The 24,947-nt window shown below is 43.0% G+C and overlaps 1 protein-coding gene across 5 annotated transcripts in view; it reads right to left on the bottom strand.

Annotated features, from left to right (window-relative positions):
• The window catches only part of POLD3 (DNA polymerase delta 3, accessory subunit), a 48,535-nt gene extending 34,206 nt beyond the window's left edge, over window positions 1–14,329 (bottom strand). Inside the window, exons 1-4 of one of the 5 annotated variants that reach the window (XM_063671221.1) lie at window positions 14,163–14,219; window positions 12,775–12,830; window positions 2,324–2,373; window positions 2,135–2,237 (exon numbers count right to left, since the gene is read on the bottom strand). In XM_063671221.1, coding sequence (XP_063527291.1) covers window positions 2,135–2,237; window positions 2,324–2,340 — 120 coding nt within the window. In that variant the 5' untranslated portion in view covers window positions 2,341–2,373; window positions 12,775–12,830; window positions 14,163–14,219. Of the gene's footprint in view, window positions 1–2,134; window positions 2,238–2,323; window positions 2,374–12,774; window positions 12,831–13,588; window positions 13,809–14,162 lie in introns of those variants that run through there. The other 4 variants (XM_063671220.1, XM_063671219.1, XM_054440951.2 and 1 more) reach the window with 4 other exon arrangements.
• Between the last annotated feature and the right edge of the window lie 10,618 nt (window positions 14,330–24,947).

The following is a 24,947-nucleotide window of genomic DNA, read 5'->3' as shown; positions in this document are numbered from 1 at the left end:
AACTCTGATTAAGATTTTGTTTGAAAAAGCATTCTCCTGCTAAAAAAAGATAGGCAGAATTTAAATGCCATCTTATACTTAGAAACAGAAGACCTTTTTATAAGCAAGCCATGGCTTAGAAGTTTTTAACTGATTATAGGTTATATATCATTTTGAAAAATGGTCTCGGAAATATGCACCGAGGAACACAATTTGAACACTTTCAGTGTCATCCAAGAAAACCCTGGACTTTGAAGACCAACCGTGAAGACCATCTAAGAATCCTAAATTAAGAGCCCCTGTTATAATGGGTCAGTTTGAGTAAAAACCTACATTATCTTAAAATGTAAATTCTTAACTTTGGATCCTATTCCAGAAGATCCATGAACTCAAAATTTTATGAATGTCAACATATGCATTTTTCTTTCAGATTCTCAAGGGGATCAATGACCAAAAAAAGAATAAAAATCACTGCTTTAAAGAAACATAATGATTCCCAAGTAAAGGCTTGAATATGACTAGATTGAGGGTACTGACATAACTAGAGAAAGAGACAGAAGGTCAGTTGACCCTGGAAACAGAAGAAAATATGACAATCAGCCATAAACTTTGACAGTATCCATTCAAGAGCTCTACAGTGGCAGAACTCTGGAGGCAGGTTTATCTCTGCAAGTAAATGAGTCACGTCTGTTTAACTTTGCTTCAGAGATATAAATGACATCTTATTTTATACTTGCAAATATCTTGGTTATCATTTGGCTTGCCAAATAGCTTGCAAACAAGAAAAGAATATGTTGGCTAGAGAGTATAAGGATTGGACCCCTCTAGCAGTTTTGTTGCTCCTTGTAAATTACTAAATTGACATTCCAGTTTTATTTTATATCACCCAAGCTGGAGTGCAGTGGCGCAATCACAGCTCGCTGCAGCCTTGACCTTATGGGCTGAAGTGATCCTTCCCACTTCAGCCTCCTGAGTAGTGGGGACTACAGGCACATGCCACCATGCCCGGCTAATTTTTGTATTTTTTTGTAGAGATGGGGTTTCACTAGGTTGCCCAGGCCAGTCTCGAACTCCTGGGCTCAAGTGATTCTCCCAACGCAGCTTCCCAAAGGGCTGGTATTACAGGAGCAAGGCACAGTACCCAGCCTGACATTTCAGTTTTAAATCTCACATGCTGGGGACTCAATCACTAAAAAACAAATCCAGTCAATATTTTGACAAATCAGGGCTCTGAACTTATGATTCTGAGGGAAAATCAAAGGAAAGAGGAAAACATAGTGGATCTCTGAGAAGCGGCCACCTGACCTTTGGGCCAAGTCCCATGGGGCTTTTTATGCCCGAAAGAACCTTCAGATAGGAAGTTTGAGGAAGTGAGAACAGAGGAGGTATGCCTTACTTTTGGGAGGACGCCAGAGAGGGGGAATTATGAAAGTTCCCGAGGCCCAGTTTGGTGCAGGAGAGGGAACAAGGTATCTTAGCAGAGCTTCTGGCAGCCACCAAGGCATGGGAGTAAGAGAACGATCCCTGTGCCCCTGAGAGGGACATGAAAATAGCTAAGAGAAAAGTCAAGCAGACCTGAGAAAGCTTTACAGTCAGGATGATGAAATCCAGCAGTCACCTGTGTTGCCAGATGACCAGATACCAGGTGGGACTACAAAAAGAAGAGGAAGGAGAATAAAATGTTCCCAACCTATGCACTGCATTAGCTATGCTCCTGCCAAAAACTCTTACCCTTCAGGCACTTAGACATAAGCCTACCCAAATGAATGTTCAAAATTAAAAGAAGTTCAGTTAAAAAAATTATAATTTTTGAACACTTGTATTCATGGTTTGAAATTTGAACAGGTGGAAAATTAAACACCATTGTTCTCCATATACCTTCAAGAGGAAAAAAAGAGATATAGGGAATAACAGAAGCAGTCTCCTAACACCTTATTGCATAATAATGATACAGTCTCTGCATCACAGCCAAGATATTACCCAAACTTCTCAGTTTTAGATTTAATCTAAAAATCCAAAATAATCATCACCATCAAATAGCTCTTTAAAACTACTATAACACAGAATCTTGATTTTTTCTCTCCCCTGAACTATGTTATAACACTCTTCATAACACAAACGCATTTAAGCTCATTACAAGGCTCTGAGAACTTACGAAATGTCCATTCTGAATGAGAGTGCCAGACACCAAATAGGTAACATGCAGTTGGGCTCCTGAATTTTCTTTTCGTTTCCTTTCAACATAATCATACAGCATCCTGTTCCAAAGAAAAGAAGGCACAAGTAAGTCATCAGTAAGAGTTTTTATATGATCAGCTCTTAATTAATGACTTAAAAGACATACGAAATCTGGTAGTCCATCAAATTTTCTGAACAGTAGCATTTTTGCTTGGCCTATGGAAAGTTGAAAAACAAAAAAAGGATGGACTTTAGACAGGACATGGGGAGTAGAGTCCACGTGTTTGGAGCTGGCACAGTGATCAGTACATTAACTGAAATAAGATTAACAATAGACCAAGAGGGACTGAACCTGCATTAAAACAGTGGCAATGATACATAATAAATAGAACACTGAATCAAGAAGTAGTTTGGTAACTGTCTAAGCTCTGGATAAGTTAATTAATTTGTCTAGGCCTCTTAATATCCAAAGGCGTAAACAGGAGGGTTATATTAGATTAGTGATTCTTTTAACCTGGGCTTCAGGTGGCCATCTATAATCCTCCAATCCTAAAGTTTCAGCAAATGTTTATGTGCTTTTTTGGGAGATGTGTGAGGGTTTTCAATGGATTCTGAAGAGTGAATTACTCCAAAACATTGAGTACTAAGTATATGATCACAAATGTCCAGCTCTGAAATTCCAATTTTATGATTACTCAGATTTAATGCCAGTTCAGAATTGCAGAATGTAACAGCTTACTCACATTTCCCAGTATTCAGAATAATTCATTAACCTGAGATAGCCAAATACTAAATGCAGAAATAATGTTGCTTTTAGTAAAATCTCTAAATTCATTTTTACTCTATGATCCAGCAAGTATCAGAAGTTGGCTCCCTTCAATAATCTAGTTTAAAAACAACAAAAAGAGACATAACATGTCTTTTATTTCGAGAAACATTTACAGTCTCTCTATAATATACTTCTGCCAAGCACAGCTAGAAATTAAAAAATCCCCAGAGAAACTCAACCTACATTGCTGTTCACTCTCTTCTTGAAGAGCCTGCTCTCTCAGCTTCCATAAAACCATGCCCCACTGAGTCTCCTGCTACCCCTCTCACTGCTTCTGCTTTACTTTCTGAAGAGACTTCTCTATCTCCTCCCTTTCCTTAACTGTTGGTGTTCTGTCTTTAGCTATTTTTTCACTCTATGTATTAGAGTGACTGACCATTCCTGTCTGCCTGGGTCTGAGGGGTTTCTTGGGATGTGGAACTTGCAGTGACAAACCCGACCATCCTGGGCAAACCCAGGGTGGCTGGTCACCCTACTACATATTTTCCTCGGTATATTTCATCCATCCCTGACAACAACATCATCTGCTAAAACCACGCAAGCCAGAAATCTGGGAGTCATTATACTTCACTTCTTCCTATCCAATGTGTTGCCAAGTCTCATCAGCTCTCCTTCCCAAGTAATTCTTGACTCCATGCCCTCCAAATCTCTTGACTAGACTCTTTCAATTCCAAGTATCAATTCCTCTTCTCCTCCCCACCTCACCTTCATTATCCATGATGCTGCCAGAGTGAAGTTTAAAAAATGCAAATCAAGTCATTCAGTCAACAAAACTTTACCAAGTGGTTACTTTATGTTCTATGCCTTAGGGACAGAACAGTGAATAAAGCAAAGTCCGCTCTTAGAGCTTACATTCTAGAAATGAGACACACAATAAACATATTATAATCTCAGATGACAGTAAGTCTATGGAAACAAAATTAAGTAAGTTAAGGAGGACAGAGGGTGCCTGAGAATTTTTGCTATTTTATATAAGGTGATTAGGGAAGGCCTCATTAGCAGAGCCCTGCAGGGAGGGAGTGAGCCAGCAAGGTGGATATCTTGGGAAACAATGTTCTAGGCAGAGAGTCCAGCAAATGCCAAGGTTCTGAGGCAGGAAGGTCAGCAAGATCTAAGGAACAGAAAGGAGTCCAGTGTGCTGTAGAGGAATAGGGACGGTAGTAGGGGAGAGAGGGCAGAGTGCCAGGCACATAGGGCTTTGTGGCTACCACAGGACTTTAAGCCATTAGAAAGTTGAGAGCAGAGGTAACGTGATCTCACCTTTCAGAAGGATCTGAGAAGGTTATGTGGACAATATACTGTAGAGGGGCAAGGGAGGAAGCAAGGAGACCAGTTAGGAGGCTATTGCAATAACCCAGCCTAGAGATGATTGGTGGCTCAGTTTGGGGCGGTAGCAGTGCAGGTAGTAATTAGTGGATGAATTCTGGGTATATTTTAAAGTGAGAAACAACAGGATTTGCTGATATACTGTGTTGAAGTGTAAGAGAAAGAAGAGTCAGAAATGACTGGACTAGGCAACCCAAAGAAGGAAGCTATAATTCACTGAGATGGGGGAAAAGCAGGAAAAGCAGGTGTTGAGGGGAGAAGTCAGGAGTTAGGTTTGGGGGCATATTAAATTTGCAATGCCTATTAGTCACTGTTGATGTTGAAAAGGTTGCTAGAGAGTCTTGTCTGAAATATAATTCCTTGTTATAAAGCTTTCAGTAGCGCCAGGCATGGTGGCTCACGCCTGTAATCCCAGCTCTCAGGGAGGCAGAGGTGGGAGGATAGCTTGAGCCCAGGAGTTCAAGATCTGACTGGGCAATATAGCGAGACCCCGTGTTCCACAAAAAGAGAGGAGAAAAAAAAAGTGTAACAAAGCTTTCAGTAGCTTCTCATCCCCTAAAGATCCACTTCAAATCTCTAGCAATGACAGGTAAGACCCTTCTTGTTCTGGGCCCTGTATCTCTGACCATTCCCCCTCATACCTACACTATCTTCATCCTTATGAAACATTCTACAGTTCTCTTTATTCCTTTGTATATGCCCTTCCTTCTGCCTAGAAGGCTCTTCTCAGGCCTCAACTACCTAATTTCTCATCAAGACAGCAGCTCAGTTGTCACCTCCTCTATGAAGTATGAACCCTTCCCCAACACCATCAGGTCACCAGGGCACATCTTTTTTTTTAAGAGATAGAGTCTCACTCTGTCGCCGAGGCTGAAGTGCAGTGGCGCAGCTCTCTGTAACCTTGAATTCCTGGGCTCAAGCCATTCTCCTTCCTCAGCCTCCTAAGTAAATAGGACCACAGGTACATGCTACCATGCCTGGTTATTATTATTATTTTTTCTTCCTGGTAGAAACAGGCTTTTGTTATATCTCCCAGCCTGGCCTCGAACCCCTGGGCTCAAGCGATCCTCCTGCCTTGGCCTCTCAAAATGCTAGGATTACAGGAGTGAGCCATCATGCCTAGACAATGAGCCTCTGCCGTCCAAGCTCTAACAAATCTTATCCCATATCTATTATTACAGCACGTATCACCCTGCCTTCTATTTATTTTACATATGAGGCATCCCCTCTAGACTGTTAACACCCTGAGTACAAAAAGGTGCCCTAGTCAGGATTTTTGCTGATTCCTCCTCTTTGCCCTCTAATGTTTCTTTCCATTTGCAACAATTGTGTTAGAAGGATAAATGAGCTAACAGATCCATGAACATTTTGGTTTACTGATGCTAGTTTGGACCGTGCTAAAGGAAGACATGATAGGCAGGTACCATGCCCAAGATGCTTGCAAGCTTGCTGGCCAAATACACTATCTTTTATCCACAACTAATAGTCCTGCCCATATCATCAGTCATTGTCCTCTATGCACTTGTCTCCCCAAATTGACCCCAGTTCTTCTCTCTTGTATTATTAACAGAAAATGCAAAGCAAACTCTTATTTTAAAAAATAATTCCTGCGGCCGGGTGCGGTGGCTCACACCTGTAATCCCAGCACTTTGGGAGGCCAAGGCAGGCGGATCACCTGAGGTCGAGAGTTTGAGACCAGCCTAACCAACATAAGAGAAACCTCATCTCTATTAAAAATACAAAATTAGCCGGGCACATGGTGGTGCATGCCCGTAATCCCAGTTACTCGGGAGACTGAAGCAGGAGAATCGCTTGAACCTGGGAGACAGAGGTTGCAGTGAGCCGGGATCGTGCCATTGCATTCCAGCCTGGGCAACAAGAGCAAAACCCTATCTCCAAAAAAAAAGGAAAGAATTTCTGTCTACTTTTTGAGTCTTTAAAACATGTTTTATCTAATTTAAGCCAAACTTTTTTTTTTTTTTTGGAGATAGAGTCTCGCTCTGTCGCCAAGCTGGAGTGCAGTGGCGCGATCTCAGCTCACTGCAATGTCTGCCTCCTAGGTTCAAGTGATTTTCCTGCCTCAGCCTCCCAAGTAGCTGGGACTACAGGCACACGCTGGCTAATTTTTTGTATTTTAGTAGAGACAGGGTTTCATCGTGTTGCCCAGGCTGGTCTCAAACTCCTGAGCTCAGGCAATCTGCCCTCCTCAGCCTCCCAAAGTGCTAGGATTACAGGCATTAGCCACCGAGTCCGGCCTAAGCCAAATATTTTTTAATAAACAAAATATAAAATATTTTTAAATAAGAATGACAACAGGCTGGGCACAGTGGCTCACGCCTGTAATCCCAGCATGTTAGGAGGCCGAAGCAGGCGGATCACGAGGTCAAGAGTTCAAGACCAGCCTGGCCAGCATGGTGAAACCCCATCTCTGCTAAAAATACAAGAAGTTAGCCAGGCATGGTGGCATGTGCCTGTAGTCCCAGCTACTCGGGAGGCTGAGGCAGGAGAATTGCTTGAATTCCGCAGGCGGAGGTTGCAGTGAGCCGAGATTGTGCCATCATACTCCAGCCTGGGCAACAGAGCAAGACTCTGTCTCAAAAAAAAAATAATAATAATAATAATAACAACATAGATGACTTCTTACAAGATACACTTCCTACACATATGATTAATTATAGCTTCCCATTTTAATTCATTAATCTTCCCTCCTGATCAGTTCCACCCATAATGTTCCCCAGGATGAGTACAGTGTATTGCCCATACCGCTTTCTCTAACCCAACTTAATTCTTTCACAGCATTTTCACAGTCTGAAATTATCTTGTTTAAATCAACCAGGGGAGGGACCCTGTCTGTCAGGTTTACTGTTGTATGACATAGCCTGAAATAATGCTAAAAAAAAAACAGTATGAGGCTGGGCACAGTGGCTCAAGCCTGTAATCCCAGCACTTTGAGAGGCCGAGGTGGGCAGATCACGAGGTCAGGAGTTCAAGACCAGCCTGGCCAAGATCGTGAAACCCCATCTCCACTAAAAATACAAAAATTAGCCAGGCGTGGTGGCAGGCGCTGTAATCCCCACTATTCAGGAGGCTGAAGCAGGAGAATCGCTTGAACCTGAAAGGCGGAGGTTGCAGTGAGCCGAGTTCCGCCACTGCACTCCGGCCTAGGCAACAGAGCGAGATTCCGTCAAAAAAAAAAAAAAAAAAAAAATTACGTGAGAGAAATGTTTATGAAAATACTATAGTGAGGCCGAGCATGGTGGCTCATGCCTATAATCTCAGCACTTTGGGAGGCTGAGGCAGGAGGACTGCTTGAGTCCAGATGTTCAAGACCAGCCTGGTCAACACAACAAGATCCCGTCTCTACGAAAGAAAAAAATCAGCTAGCATGGTGGCGTGTACCTGTGGTCCCAGCTACTCTCAGGAGGCTGAGGTGGGAGTATCCCTTAAGCCCAGGAGGTCACGGCTACAGGAAGCCATATTTGAACCACTGCACTCCAGCCTGGGTGATAGAGTGAGACTGTATCTCAAAACAAACATAAACCATAGTGCTTGGTATTCATTCAGTATGTATTGGCATTGATTGTGTGCCTGACACTGAAGACAGAATAATTGTGGCATATTATATTTTCCAAAGATGGCTGAGACAGCATCTTCCATTCCATATGCTCTTCTATATTCTCTCATTGAGAAGTAGAGCCCACTCCTTGAATCTGGTATGGCCAGTTATTCACTGCTTGACTTCTAAGGCTAGTCAGAAAAGGCAATTGGCTCTACATTGTGCTGGAACACAAGCTTTTGGAGCCCTGAGCTTCTATGTAAGAAGTCCGACTACCTGGAGACACCAGGCTGTGAGGAAGCCCAGGCCATACAGATAGACCACATGCAAGCACTCTAATCCACTGCCCCAGCTAAAGGCCCAACAGATGGCCAGAATCAACAGCCAGACATGTGCATAACGATGCCTAGAGATGACCAGGTTCCAGTTATTGAGACTTTCCAGCAGGGATGCCAGACATCATGGAACAGACATAAGCCATTCCCACTGTGCCCTATCCAAATTCCAAAGCAAAAGAATCTATGCGCATAATAAAATGATGTTTCCAGGCACTACATTTTGGGGTGATTTCTGACACAGCAATAGTAATCAGAACAGTGATGAACCTGACAAGTTTCCTGCCTTCATAAAGTTTATATTCTAGTGGGGAAAGACATATAATTAGCAAGAAAATGTCAAGACAATAAAATGAATTATAAAATGCTGGGATAACCGTATACCCATGTGCAAAAAAATGACGATGGACGCTTTCCTTACACCATACACAAAAAATCAACTCCAAGTGATTCCTAGAAGACATAGTCAATATTTACACATTTCAGTGATTCATTTAAAAATTAGCTTGAACTAACACCTAATCTGAAAGCTTTAGTATAGTCTTACTGTAGGAACTAAAGCATTTTTTTCTTTTTCTTTCTTTCCTTCCTTTTTTCTCTCTCCTCTCTTTCTCTTTTAGAGACAGGGTCTTGCTCTGTCACACATGAGGTGTGATCATAGCTCACTGCAGCCTTGAACTCCCGGGCTCAGACAATTCTCCTGCCTCAGCCTTCTGAGTAGCTAAGACTACAGGTGCATGCCACCACACCAGGCTCATGTTTTAAAAAAACTTTTTATAAAGATGAGGGTCTCACTATGTTGCCCAGGCTCGTCTTGAACTCCTGGGCTCAAGCAATCCTCCTACCTCAGCCTCCTCAAGTGTTGGGACTAATACAACTGAGCCACCACAGCCACCCGACTGAAGCATTTCCAATGCTAACAAGTACATGGCCAGGTGCAGTGGCTCATGCCTGCAATCCCAGCACTTTGGAGGACAAGGCAGGAGGATAGCTTCAGCCTGGGAGTTCGAGACCAGCCTGCACAACACAGCGAAACCCCATCTCTACAAAAAATACAAAAAGTAGCCAAGTGTGGTGGCATGCGCCTGTAGTTCCAGCTAGTCGGGAGGCTGAGGAGGGAGAATCACTTGAGCCTGGGAGGCCGAAGTTGCAGTGAGCCAAAATTGCGCCACTGCATTTCCATCTGGGCAACAGGGTGAAACCCTGTCTCAAAACAATGATAATAATAATGATGTTAACAAGCACATGATCTGTAGAAAACTTAAATATAGTGATAACAATGATTTTTTAAACTCTAAGTGGATTACAGAATTAAATATAAGTGCAAAAACTAAAAAGGCTTAGAAAAAAGCACAGGAGCAAATCTTCACAACCCTGGGTTAGGCAAAGCCTTCTTAGATATTAGGTCAGAAGCACAAGCAACACATCAAAAAGAAAACACAACAAGGGTATGGACAAAAGAGAATGCTTATACACTGTTGGTGGGAATGTAAATTAATACAGCCATTATGTAAAATGGTATGGAGGTTCCTCAAAATATCAAAAACAGATCTACCATATGATCCAGCAGTCCCACTACGGATATACATCCAAAGGAAATGAAATCAGTATGTCAAAGATATTTGCACTCACATGTTTATTGCAGCACTATTTACAACAGCCAAGATATGGAATCAACAAATGTCCATTAATGGATAAATGGATAAAGGAAATACAGTGTATATGCACAATGGAATACTATTCAGCCATAAAAATGAATAAAATCCTATCATTTGCAACAAAATGGATGAACCTGGAAGAGACTATGTTAACTGAAATAAGCCAGACACAGACAAATACCACATGATCTCACTCATTTGTGGAATCTGTAAAAGTTGATCTCACGGAAGTGGAAAGCAGAATTTTCTTTCCATAGGCTGAGGTGGTTAGGGGAGGGGGAATGGGGAGCCGGCGGTCTAAAGGATACATAATTACAGTTAGACAGGAATAAGTTCAAGAGCTCTACTGTATAGCATGGTGACTATAGTTAGTGATGATATATTATATTCTTGAAAGATGCAAAGATGGTAGACATTAAATGTTTTCACCACCAAAATAACTGTGTGATGTAATACATTTATTAGCTAGATTTAACTATTCCACAGTGTATATACACTTCAAAACATAATGTTGTACACAATAAATACATACAACTTTATTTGTCAATTTAAAAAATCTTGGCTGGGCACGATGGCTCACGTCTGTAATCCCAGCACTTTAGGAGGCTGACGCAGGCAGATCACTTGAGGTCAGGAGTTCGAGACCAGCCTGGCCAGCATGGTGAAACCCCATCTCTACTAAAAATACAATAAAATTGACCGGGTGTGGTGGCACATGCCTGTAGTCCCAGCTACCTGGGAGGCTGAGGCAGTAGAATAGCTTGAACCAGGGAGGCGGAGGTTGCAGTGAGCCGAGATCACGCCATTGGACTCCAGCCTGGGCAACAAAGCAAGGCTTCTGCCTCAAAAAAAAAAAAAAAATCTTCTTAGGCCGGGCACAGTGGCTCGTATCTGTAATCCCAGCATTTTGGGAGGCCAAGGCAGGAGGATCACTTGAGGTCAGGAGTTTGAGACCAGCCTGGGCAACATAGCAAGATCTCATCTCTACTAAAAAAAAAAATAAGATTAAAAAAAATTTAATCATTTTAAAATTTAAACTTAAAAAAGCATAAGCAACAAAAGGAAAAATAAATAAATTGGACTTCATCAGCAATAAAAACTTCCATGGGCCAGGCATGGTGGCTCATGTCTGTAATCCCAGCACTTTGGGAGGCCAAGGCAGGGGCTTGAGCCTAGGAATTCAAGACCAGCTTGGGACCAGCGTGGGAAACATGGCGAGACTCCATCTCTACAAAAAATAAAAAAATTAGCTGAGTGTGGTGGCACGCACCCTGTAGTCCCGGCTACTCGGGAGGCTGAGGTGGGAAAATCACCTGAGCCCAGGGAAGTCAAGGCTGCAGTGGGCTGAGATCACACCACTGCACTCCAGCTTGGGCAACAGAGTGACATCCTATCTCGAACAACAACAACAACAAAAAATGTCTGCTTCAAAGCACACCATCAAGAAAGTTACAAAGACAATCCACAGAATGGGAGAAAATTTTTGCAAATCATTTTTCAATCAGGGTCTTGTATTCAGAATATATAAAGAACTCTTAAACCTCAACAACAACCAAAAATACCCAATGACAAAAATGAGCAAAATTTTGAATATCTATTTCTCCAAAGATATGGCCAAGCAGCATACGAAAAGCTATTCAGTAACATTAGTCATTAGGAAAATGCAAATCAACATAATTTATGAGATACCACTTCACATTCACTAGGATGGTTAAAATAAGACATAATAAAAAGTTTTTGCCAGATGTGGTGATGTACACCTGTAGAGCTAGTTGGTAGGCTGAGGCGGGAGGATCCTTGAGTTCAAATCTAGCCTGGGCAACATAATGAAACCCCATCTCAAAAAAAAAAAAAAAAAAAATAGTTCATCCATGAGAAGTCTGAGGGAAAAAAAAGTGTTAGTGTTGACCAGAATGTGGAGAAACTGAAATACTCATATACTGTTAGGACTGTAAGACAGTGCAGCCATTTTGAAAAATAGTTTGTCAGTTCCTCAAAATGTTAAATACAGAATTATCTCATGACCCAGCAATTCCAATCCTAGTTTGGCTGTGTCCCCACCCAAATCTCAACTTGAATTGTAATAATCCCCACGTGTCAAAGACAGACCAGCTGCAGATAACTGAATTATGGGGGCAGTTCCCCCATGCTCTTCTCACGATAGTGAGTTCTCACGAGATCTGATGGTTTTACAAGGGGCTTCCCCCTTCGCTCGACACTCATTCTCTCTCCTGCCACCCTGTGAAGAGATGCCTTCCACCAAGTCTCCTGAGGCCTCCCCAGCCATGTGGAACTGTGAGTCAATTAAACCTCATCTTTATAAATTTAATCTCAGGTGTGTCTTCATAGCAGCATGAGAATGGACTAACACATATACCCAAGATAACTGAAAATATATGTTCATATAAACACTTATACATGAATGTTTTATACATGAATGTTCATAACAGCATCATTCATAGCAGTCAAAATATGGAAATAACCCAAATGTCCATTAATGATGAATAAACAAAACTTGTTGTATCCATATTACAGACTGAATCATGTCTCCAAAAATGTATGTTAAAGCCCTAACCCCCAATACCTTAAAATGTGACCTTATTTAGAAATAGAATTATAGCACATGTAATTAGTTAAGACAAGGTCATATTGGAGTAGGGTGGATTTGTAATTCAGTATGACTTGTGTTCATATAAGATGGACATGCAAAGATACAGATATACAGGGAGAATGCCATGACAATGAAGGCAGAGATTGGAATTACGCAGCTACAAGCCAAGAAATGCCAATGATTGCCAGCAAACCAAATTAGCTCTAATCTGTAGGCTATCTGTAGAGTTAAAAGCAAAGCATAACAACAACAAAAAAAACAAAACTCCAATGTGATTAAAATTAGTAGTAAATTGGACTTACTGTTTGGCCTGGTTAACATGAACCCCTAGTGTATAGCTCAGCCATTTGTATGTCACCTGTAAGAAGAAAAAATTTTTCAAATGTTTTATTAGATGACTCCAGAGTGCACATCAGTCCCGAGGGTCTGTTGCTAAAGATTCCTATTCTTAGATGATTATGTCTTATAAATTACAATAAATGCCACTGCAGTTTTGCCAAGAACTATCTATCTGGGTAGGCAGGACCTATTTATCTTAAAAATGCTAAGAAGTTTGTTTCATGAACTAATGAAAAGTAATCTAAAAAGACAGGCTGAACATACCTAACAGAAAAAACTCTCATTTTCCTCACATTCCTTGTTTTACTCAGGGCCTTTCCTCATGATGTTTTTTTTGGGGGCCACCAGCCAAAGCCATCCTAAAACACATTCAGAAGCTAGATGACTTTGAAGTGTGATGTCTCAGAAACTTCTAAAGAAAGTTGCACCCATGCAAACATTAAAGGGCACAAGTGGTGCAGGGGTCAGGAAATGAACAAAGCGAGTAAATATTTTTATAAGAGATTAGATTGGGAACTACCAGCATCAAGCCTTCATCCCTCCTAGACCCACGATGCCTGCACTCTCTCCTCTCAAAGTCTCTTCCAATTCCAAATGTCAAGCTTCCAATAGTTAGAAGACTTGCACAGGTTAGGCAAAGGCAGTGTGATGTAGAAGAAAGCATTAGTAAGAGGACAGATCTAGGTTGAAAAACTGCCTATCCCTTACCAACCGCAAATAAACAAGTTATTTGGCCCCTCGGCTTCAATTTCCTCATCTCGGGATGCCACCACCGACCTGGGATGGGGTGCGGGGAGGTCACTGTAAAGATTAAAGTGCCTTGACACACAGCAGGCACTCAAACATCACGCTTTGCAAAGTGCACTCACATCCATCATCTCGCTTGATCTTTTCCTCACCCCTGTGAAGCGGATCAAACCTCTATCAATGCTTAAATTTCCAGGAAGAGGAAACAGTATCTGGAGGTTACGCAACTTGTAACAACACTGTTAAGACACGATTTCCTCAACTGTAAACTTAAAACTTTAAACGCCAACCACCTTAAAAGAAAGGTGTAGGGACGCCTTAGAAATACTCTCAGCCAACAGCCCTCCCTCCGCGCCCGGTCTCAGCCCCAGGCTGTTCCCAGCACGCCCACCCAAGGGACGCGGACTTCCGTGCGTGCCGGAGGACCTTCCCGACGAGTCCTCGCTCGCTCTGGGGTACAGAGCTCGCCCAGGTCCCCTCGTGGGGACCTGTCTCCCCTGGTCCCCACGAAGCCACAAGCAGAGAAGGGGTCAAGGCTCCCGCCGCCCTAGCCGGGCCCAGGACCCCGGTCGCACGCCCGCGTTCCCCAGTAGTAGCTGCTCACGATCTTGTTTTGGTCCGTGACGAACTCGTCTATATTTTCCAGATAAAGCTGGTCCGCCATGGTGCGGCAGCGCTGGGACCCGCCTCTAGCCCCTCTCTCAATCACAGCCACAGCTCCCGCCGGCGGGAAACGTCTTTGCTCCCTCCCAGGTCCCGGGTCGTTTCCCCGGCAACGGAAGCGACGCACTACGGCGGCCCTCGGAGGGTCAAACTAGTCAGGGAGACGGCGCAGACTGAAGTAGGCAGAGCTAGTAGGAAACACCGAAGTGCGAGGCCTCCTGACTGGTTTTTTCCTATACCTACGTACCTATGATAAAGTTTAATTTATAAATTAGGCACAGTAAGAGATTAACAAAAATAACTAACGATAAAATAGAACAATTATTATTATACTGTAATAAACATTAGTGAATATGGTCTCTCAACAGATGTCATTGGATATAATATTTCCCTACCGAGGTTGGCTGCGGGTGATGAAACCCGGGAAAGCCGGGATAAAGGGGAGACAATTGAAAACAAGTAATTTTAGTAGTGCTGCCAACTGGGAAAAAGTACTGCCTGTTATAATCCCTCAGAGTTGAGAAATTAGGGAAGGTTTTTCCAGAGGGGATGAGGAGAGGCTGAATGTTTCGGATAGAAGCAGGACAATTGCTGGAAAAGAGTTCATTATCTCTGGATTGTTAGAAGAGGCGGATGAGAGAGACTTGGGAGAAGCCAAATCGTTGTGCCTAGGAGACTGTGAAGAGGCGCATGAGCTGTGTTCTCAGGAAAACTTAGAGAAAAGTTATCAGGTTGGGGAATTTCAACTCAAATTTCTCCCAGTATCACCCCGCCAAAAATCTTTAATAACTGACTTCAGCATAAGCCGGTGCAGTTCAGTACCGCAGCTGTAGTGCGTGAGTGGGCTCTAGAGTCACTGGGTTTGAATCCTGGTTTTGCTGTTTGTTGTGTAAACTTAGGTAATTCTTTAGCCACTGGGAGCCTATTTCCTTATCTATAAAATGGGAATAACAACAGTACCTACTTCAAAGGCTTGTTGCGACATGCATTCATTCAAAGCATAGCAAAATCCTGAGAAAGGCCAGATACTATTCTGAGTGTTGAGGTGCTGGGGCTGCAGCTGTGAGCAATAATAAACTGAGCCTGTTCACATGTAACTTACATTATGAGATTTTTAAGTGAAAGATAGTGGTGGTTTAAAATAGGGTAGCCGACCAGGCGCGGTGGCTAACGCCTGTAATCCCAGCACTTTGGGAGGCCGAGGGGGATGAATCACCTGAGGTCAGGAGTTCGAGACCTGCCTGGCCAACATAGTGAAACCCTGTCTCTACTAAAAATATAAAAATTAGCCGGGCATGGTGGCACGTGCCTATAGTCCCAGTTACTCCCGGGGCTGAGGCATGAGAACGTCTTGAATCCAAGAGGTGGAGGTTGCAGTGAGCCAAGATGATGCCACTGCACTTCAGCTTGGGAAACAGAGGGAGACTCCATCTAAAAATAAAATAAAATGGCTCGGCGCAGTGGCTCACACCTGTAATCCCAGCACTTTGGGAAGCCGAGGCAGGCAGATCACCTGAGGTCAGGAGTTCGAGACCAGCCTGGCCAACATGGCGAAACCCCGTCTCTACTAAAAATACAAAAATTAACCAGGTGTGGCGGTACACGCCTGTAATCCCGGCTACTCAGGAGGCTGAGGCAGCAGAATCGCTTGAACCTGGGAGACCGAGGTTGCGGTGAGCTGAGATCGTGCCACTGCACTCCAGCCTGGGAAACAGAGTGAGACCCCCTCTCAAAATAAATAAATAAAATAAAATAGGGTAGCAGTGCCGGGCACAGTAGCTCACACCTATAATCTCAGCACTTTGGGAGGCCAAGGCAAGTGGATCACTTGAGCCCCAGGAGTTCGAGACCAGACTGAGCAACATACTGAAACTCTGTCTCTACTAAAAAAAAAAAAAAAAAAAATCCATGGTGGCGCGAGCCTGTGGTGTGTGGTCTGTGGTCCCAGCTCTGAGGTGGGAGGATGGATTGAGCCCAGGAGGTAGAGGCTGCAGTGAGCACTTGATCATGCCACTGCTACAGCCTGGGTGACAGGGTGAGACCCTGTCTAAAAAAATAATAATTTTTTTTTTTTTGAGACAGAATTTTGCTCTTGTTCCCCAGGTTGGAGTGCAATGGCGCGATCTCGGCTCACTGTAACCTCTGCCTCCCAGGTTCAAGTGATTCTCCTGCCTCTGCCTCCCAAGTTGCTGGGATTACTGGCATGAGCCACCATACCTGGCTAATTTTGTTGTATTTTTAGTAGAGACGGGGTTTCGCCATTTTGGCCAGGCTGGTCTCAAACTCCTAACCTCAGGTGATCCACCCGCCTCAGCCTCCCAGAGTGCTGGGATTACAGGCATAAGCCACCACGCCCGACCAATACATTTTTTAAAATAGAGTAGTGGTAGTGGAAATTGAGAGAACTGAGTGACTTGAGTTTTCTTTTAGAGTCGGCAAAACCTGCTGATGAATTACACGAGTGGAATGTGGAAAAAACAGGAATCAAGGAAAATACCTAGATATGGAACATAAATCTTTAGGTAAATGGTGATGCCCTTGACTGAGACGTGAAAGACTGGAAGCAGATGAGAAAATCAAATAATTCTATTTGGCCAGTTATAAATGAGGTAATATACATAAAACCCTCATGCAGTACCTGCACACAATAAAATCTATGATCGTTGACTATTACATTATTATATACCAGACATACTATACCAGGTACTTTGAGAGCAATATTTCATTTAGTCCTCATAGCAATGCTGCAAATGTATTATATTGTCCATATTTTATTTTATTATTTATTTATTTATTTTGAGACGGAGTTTTGCTCCTGTTGTCCAGGCTGGAGAGCAATGGCGCAATCTCGGCTCACCGCAACCTCTGCCTCCCGGGTTCAAGTGATTCTCCTGCCTCAGCTTCTCGAGTAGCTAGGATTACAGGCATGCACCACCACGCCCAGCTAATTTTGTATTTTTAGTACAGACAGGGTTTCTCCATGTTGGTCAGGCTGGTCTCGAACTCCTGACCTCAGGCAGTCCACCCACCTCAGCCTCCCAAAGTGCTGGGATTATAGGTGTGAGCCACCGTGCCCAGCCTATTTATTTATTTTGTTTTATTTTTTGAGATGGAGTCTCAATCTGTCGCCCAGGCTGGAGTGCAGTAGCACGATCTCCACTCACTGCAACCTCTGCCTCCCAGGTTCATGCGATTCTCATGCCTCCACCTCCTGAGTAGCTGGGATTACAGGTATGCACCACCACACCCAACTGTATTTTTAGTAGAGAGGGAGTTTCGCCTTGTTGGTCAGGCTGGTCTTAAATTTCTGACCTCAAATGATCCGCCCGCCTCGGCCTCCCAAAGTGCTGGGATTACAGGTGTGACCCACTGTGCCTGGCCATTGTCCATATTTTAGAGACTGGATTGTTGCGGCTCAGAGAGAAATAGATTTTTCCAGGATTATTAGGTGGTTGCTGTGGGATCAGAACTCAGGTCTCTTGTCAATGCTCCACAGGAGTGGGAAGTAAGTCAAGATAATTGGCCAGGGAAGAGTCTTGATACTATCCCTATGCCAAATGGAGCAGATGACAATGAGGTGGCTACATTGTCTGGGCTATATACCCTGGGGTTGGTAGTCTGGTGCCAGGAAAATTTAGGACACTAACACACACGAAGAGTTTAGGAGCGGAGGTTTAATAGGCAGAAGAGAAAGAGAAACAGTTCTCTTTATAGAGAGAGAGAGGGGTCTCCTAGTGATCATGGTGGCAGATGCACTGGACTTTATAGTCCAGCTTGAGGAGGCAGTGTCTGATTTATGTAGGGCTCACAGATTGTTTCAATCAGGTGTGACATTTACATAGCCCAGGGGGAAGGCTGGTATCCCCACCCTAATCTTATGATGCAAATAAACTCTCCTTGGTTGGCACCATCTTGTCTGCTCCTTACTGTACACGTGGCTGGCAGAGAAGGGATGATGCAGCTGCCATCTTGAACATGTCTAGGCCCTAGTTCCTGCCCACATTCACCCGTGCAAGCTCCCAACTTGCTTGTCTATGTCTGCAGCTCAACTTTACAGGCTGGTCTTTGTTAGAAAATGATTTGGGGCTGCTTTTCATTAAAAAGAAAAGCCTTACCATGGACTTCTATACCCCTACTATCTGCCTAAGTGATTTCTTCTTAACTCCTGTATCAACCACACTGTTTAGAGTACCCAGCCCAACCCAATGGACCTGCCAATATTAGGGTTGAATGACTTAGCTGGATTAGTGGTTACCCTTGGGAGGGTAGAAACTGGAAGGCAATATGTGGAGGCTTTTGAGATGAAGGTAATATTCTTGATCTTGGTGCTGGTTGCATGGTGTGTTGAATTTGTGAAAATGATTTGAGGTATATACTTTTGATATGTATATATAGTTTTCTATATGGATGTTTGCATTAATCAAAAGTTTAAGGAAATTGATTATTTGAGGAATCTTAAATACAGTGTCAAGCCTTTTCAAACTACGAAAATAGAAAATAGGTAGAGGTATTAGAAAGAATGGGTTTAATCTTAACCTTGGACAATAGAAAGGAGATTCTGGGAAGAAGGGATAATGGGCAAAAGTGGTGCAAAGCAAGGCAGTAATTGGATTATCAAATCACGATAAATAATGAAAGATATCTCCAAGTCTGGGTTGGGATAATGGGACTAGAAAGGAATGACTACAGCTCTGCACAGGATTGGGTGGGCTGGGGGTTGGGTGTGTACATTAAGGGCAGGAGAGCTGGAGAGGGAAGAGAAGAGATAGCTTTTCTGTTTCTGTGTCTAAGGCCTACCCAGTTTGATTTTTCCTTTTCCAATTTGGAGGGTAATTGAATGAAAAGCATATGGGCTTTGGAAACAATTTTTCTTGTAAAAAGCAAGAAAACAAACAAACAAAAATCTGGGCCTGAATTCCAGCTTTACCACTTACTAGCTGTGTGGCTTTAGGCAAATCATTTAACTTCTTTTATCATCTTAAGAGAGATAATAATATCCAGCGATGCACAGATAAATGTGTAATAACCAACTTGCTAAATAAAAAAAGCCCTGATTTGAAGTGGTTGCACTTCTGTGGTATAAATACTCCACATAGCAGAATTCAAGCTACAGATATTGATGCCATAGAATGCAGAGTTAGGAAGAGATGCACAGTATCACACCATTATTTCCACCACACAGACACAATAAACATAAATAACCTCAAGAGCATAGATAGGCCAGGTACAGTGACTCACGTCTGTAATCTCAGTACTTTGGGAGGCAAAGACAGGAGCATCCCTTGATCCCAGGAGTTCGAGTCCAGCTTGGGAAACAGTGAGACCTGTCTCTCTAAAAAAAAAAAAAAAACACAAACAAAAAAGAGCATAGATAGTAGTAAAACACTTAGGAAGTGATGAAATTTGAATATTGTCTTGTGTTTAATATAATTTGATTGTACATTTATATAATTAAATTTTTAGTAATGGCTCTGTTCAACTGACTTGCAAACTTATGAAAATTTAACATTCAGCTCTCATAAGCAAGTACCAGCCAGCTCTTGTGCATCACTGTAAATAATTTATCTACCTTGCATGATTCAGAGGGTTGAAAGTAACATGTTCTGTGCCTTGGAGATAATTAAGTGCTCCATAAATGGCAACTATTATTATATAACAAACACTTATATACCACTGACTATATGACAGGCTCCATTCCAAGTGCTTTACAAATATTAACCCATCTAATCTCCATAACAACCCTAGAAAGTAAAGCATGTTATTATTCCCTTTATTCAGAAAAGTAAACTCTGTCACAGAGAGGTTAAATAACTTGCCCAAGGTCACAAAGCAACACAGCTAGAATTATAACCCAGGCAATCTGGCTACAGCATCCATGATCTTAAACACTGTGTTTTGCCATCTCATTATTAGTTTACAACAGTACATATAAAACCAATAATAAGTACAGTGAACTCTAACACGTTTTATTGCAGAATTTTTGGATTCCTGTGCACATCAGTCAAGTGAGAATTGCTTTCAGTAGAAACCAAGCAACAAATTGGATATATTGAGTATCACATGATATGACAACATAGAGTCCAGGCAAATATAAGTTAATCTTGAACGTTTTTGAGTCAGGTGTTGGAGGTAAGGGAAGTTTGGGGGGAGTATAGACCTTTGATTAGATTTAGAAGGGAACTACAGCTAGCAAATGCCAGTGAAGAAGCCTAGGACTGTGTCCAGGAGATTAGTATTTTATCTAGATAATGCCTGAAGGCTTCATTTTAGGGTCAAAAGTAAACCAGAAAAGAGAACTCCTCTGTACTTTTACTCCCATGAATCCATAACTATCATTTATTGAGCACATACCATGTTTTGAGTACCTTGCCTAGAGTGGCTCATTTAATCCTCAGCCAATCCTGTTAGATTCAATTATCCCTTCACCAAAAAAGGACCCAAATTTGAGATCAATTTTATGTTGTTAATGGGAAGAGTGAGTAAAAAACAATTCCATGTAAGTTCTAAGACAAGGTTTGCTTAAACAAATAACTAAGTAGGACTTTACAACTAGCCTCATCCTAATATAATAATAATAATGACAACAACAACACCAACATCTAATAGCTTCTTAATAAATGTTTACTGATTTAGTTTTTTTGTTTGTTTGGTTGGTTGGTTGGTGTTTTGACACAGAGTCTCACTCTCTTGCTCAGGCTGGAGTGCAGTGGCATGATCTTGGCTTGCTGCAACCTCCACCTCCTGGGCTCAAGTAGTCCTCCTGCCTCAGCCTCCTGAGTAGCTGGGATTACAGGCACCTGCCACCATGCCTGGCTAATTTTTATATTTTTAGTAGAGATGGGGTTTCACCATGTTGTCCAGGCTGGTCTTGAACTCCTGACCTCAGGTGATCCATCTGCCTCAGCCTCCAAAGTGCTGGGATTACAGGCATGAGCCACCGCGCCTGTCCTGACTTAGGTGTAATTACACGAAAAGCAGTGAGATTTAAGGGGAAAAATATAGGATGGAGAAACAAGGAGACCTCAAAGAGTGTTCACTATGAATTACCATTCACTACATGTGTAGGCACTATGCTAGGCCTTTTACTTGAATATTTTCATTTAATCTTTGGAACGACCAATAAAGTAAGTGTTATTACTTACCTACTATTATCTCTATTTTATAGACGTCACTTAGCTTAAATTATTACCCCTATTGTACAGATGAAGAAACTGGAGCTCAGAGAAATTAAGTAACTTATCCCAAACCATATAGGTAGTAAGTGATAAAGATGTGTTTCCAGCCCAGGTGTGCCCAAAGCCCATGTTCTCAACACTGTGGTTATCTTTACACGATGGCATTTGGCTGATTTTTGTTCTCTTCTTTATATCTATTTTTTCTTATATGTGTTTGGGAATTTTAACAAGAGTCCATATCATTTCAATTAATTTATTTTTTTGAGATGGAGTTTCACTCTTGTTGCCCAGGCTGGAGTGCAATGGCACAATCTCAGCTTACTGCAACCTCCTGCCTCAGCCTCCCGAGTAGCTGGGATTACAGGCATGCGCCACCACACCCAGCTAATTTTGTATTTTTGGTAGAGATGGGGTTTCTCCATGTTGGTTAGGCTGGTCTCGAACTCCCAACCTCAGGTGATCTGCCCACCTCAGCCTCCCAAAGTGCTAGGATTATAGGCATGAGCCACCACGCCCAGCCAAGAGTCCGTAGCATTTTTATAATCAGAAAAGAATGAACGTATTTTCATTTTGAAAAAAATGGAGCATTTAGCAATGTCAAATTAACTCTTTTTATTCCAGTCCTCTGTAAGTTTTCCCTATTTAAAATGTAAAAGGCAGCTGAGCGAGGTGGCTTATGCCTATAATCCCAGCACTTTGGGAGGCCTAGGCGGGCGGATAGCCTGAGGTCGGGAGTTTGAGACCAGCCTGACCAACATAGAGAAACCCTGTCTCTACTAAAAATACAAAAATAAGCTGGGTGTGGTGGCAGGCGCCTATAATCCCAGCTACTCGGGAAGCTGAGGCAGGAGAATCGCTTGAACCCAGGAGGCGGAGTTTGCAGCGAGCCTAGATCCTGCTATTGCACTCCCCTCTAGGCGACAGAGTGAGACTCCATTTCAAAAAAAATAAAATGTAAAAGGCAATCTTCAGAAAGAACTAGAACCACCATTCCTACCCACAACATCTTAAATGTCACTTAAAAAAAAAACAAAAAAAAAACCCCTCACTCCTTATTCCTTAAGGATGAGGCTTACCATAGGTGCCTCATGTTGAGAACAAAAGCAATTCTCCAGAAGCCAGAATAATCAATCAGCCAAAGCATTTTCTAGCCAAAGGAGAGGTCAGACAAAACTGTTGGGGATGTTGGTGTCAGGTGCCACCAGCAGTGGGAACCATAGGACTGAACCACCTCAGCCTCCATACCTCAAAAAAGAACCTAAGATAGGTGTCAGAAGTAGAAGGCTGACCCTCCTCTGTCTTCTTCTTCATCCCCGCTTCATCCCAGAAATAATCGCATCAGAGAGTCTAATGATTCTGACAGGGCATGGAGTGGGAAATCTAGACAGGGCTCAATATTGGGGCAGGGTGATGAGCAATCAACCTATATGCAGGCAGGATCCTCAAACTCAGAGGAGGGAAGGAGGCCAGGCCTCTGGACAGGAAAGGAAGCCCTTGGGGGCAACTTAGGAACCCTACCAGTTGGCTAGCCTTCAGGGATACTACAGGTTTATTGGGGGTAACGTTTTCCAAGCAGGGTAACAGGTCAACTAAGGAGTATAAGATTAAAGTAATCTTAAGACCGGGCTTGGTGGTTTATGCCTATAATCCCAGCATTTGGGGAAGCCAAGGCAGGAGGATCGCTCGAGGCCAGGAGTTTAAGACCAGCCTGGCCAACATGGCAAAACTCTGTCTCTACTAAAAAATACAAACATTAGCCAGGTGTGGTGCCCCGCTCTTGTAATCCCAGCTACTTGGGAGGCTGAGGTGGGAGGATCGCTTGAACCCGGCAGGTGGAGTTTGCAGTGAGCCGAGATCCTGCCACTGCACTCCAGCCTGGGCAACACAGTGGGACCCTGTATCAAACACAAAACAAAAAAAGAAGTAATCTTAACACCAACATATTTCTTGTTGACACAGATGTATTTAGTAATTAGATCACTCATTCATTCATTCATTCAACAAACATTGCTACAGGCCTTTTGTACACCAGGCTGTATGTGATTCATGGGGACACAGCATGGTCTTCATCTCTGGGAGTTTACAGTCTGTATAGAGTAAACAGCAATACAGTGTGAGGGAATCACAGCGTGCCACAAGAACCCGGAGGAGGCAGCTCACCTAGCCCAAAGATCAGAGGAAATCAGGGAAAGACTTTGGACCTGGATACCAGGGATATATACCATGTAATCCTTCCTTTCATTTGGCACAATATATAAGAAATGAAATCAGAGCGCTGTCTTTTTTTTTTTGCCAGGCTGGAGTACAGTGGTGCAATCTCGGGTCACTGCAACCTCTACCTGCTGGGTTCAAGCGATTCTCATAACTCAACCTCCTGAGTAGCTGGAACTACAAGTGTGCACCACCACGCCTGGATAATTTTTGTATTTTTGGTAGAGACAGGGTTTCACCATGTTGGCCAGGCTTGCCTCAAACTCCCGGCCTCAAGTGATCCACCCACCTTGTCCTCCCAGAGTTCTGGGATTATAGGCGTAAACCACCACACTTGACCAGAGTGCTGTCTTTGTTACAACTTTTAACAATACATCACAAGCCGGTATTTCTTCTTTTTCAAAAAGTTGTTTAGGCCAGGCATGGTGGCTCATGCCTATAATCCCAACACTTTGGGAGGCTGAGGTGGGAGGATCACTTGAGTCCAGGAGTTTGAGACCAGCCTAGGCAACACAGGGCAACCCCATCTCTACAAAAAAAGAAAAAGAAAAAAATAGCCAGGTGTGGTGGCTTGTGCCTATAGTCCTAGCTACTCGGGAGGCTGAGGCAGGAGGATCACTTGAGCCCAGGACGCCAAGGCTGCAGTGAGCTATGATCATGCCACTGCACTCCAGCTTGGGTGACAAAGCAAGACCCTATCTCAAAAATAAAAGCATTTTTTAAAGTTCTCATAAACTTTTATGAGAACATGTGTATCCTGCATAGACTGTCTTGTGGAATGTATAGCTACCCAGGCCAGGCCAGGCCAGGACACATCACCCTCATGACAGCTGGTGACGTAGGAGCTCAAGAACAATGAGATAAGCCTCCAGGTGCTTGTCCTAAAACACCTTATCAGTGCTATAAAAATCAATGTAAAATCCCTCAGTTACCAAAACTAAGTGGGTGAGCCAAGGGGACACTGTGATACTGGTTTTCCTGTTCTATACCTATACCATCCCATCATGCTCCCAGCCACACTCACATCCCAGCCTGTTTATTCCTCAGCTTGCTCACCAGAGGTTCACATCTCTACCTTTGCTGCCTCAGACATTCAGAAAAAGAGCAGGAGGACCTCCCATCCCCACCTTGCATATGCTTTGTATAAATTTTTTCCTGTCTCCCTTCCCTTGGGGGCTGGGAGAGTGCTTGGAGTAGTGATGCTAAAAGTGAAGATAACTGGAAACTGGCAATGGGCAGTTTTGTCTTAAGCACATCATTTCTGAATTTTTTGTTTGTTTGTTTGTTTTGAAACAGAGTCTCCCTCTGTCACCCAGGCTGGAGTGCAGTGGTGTGATCTT

The sequence above is a fragment of the Pongo pygmaeus genome, chromosome 9, assembly GCF_028885625.2.
Source record: "Pongo pygmaeus isolate AG05252 chromosome 9, NHGRI_mPonPyg2-v2.0_pri, whole genome shotgun sequence".
In the NCBI taxonomy this organism is placed as follows: domain Eukaryota; kingdom Metazoa; phylum Chordata; class Mammalia; order Primates; family Hominidae; genus Pongo; species Pongo pygmaeus.
The sequence above is the reverse complement of the archived record's forward strand: the minus strand, read 5'-3'. Positions and strand labels throughout refer to the sequence as shown.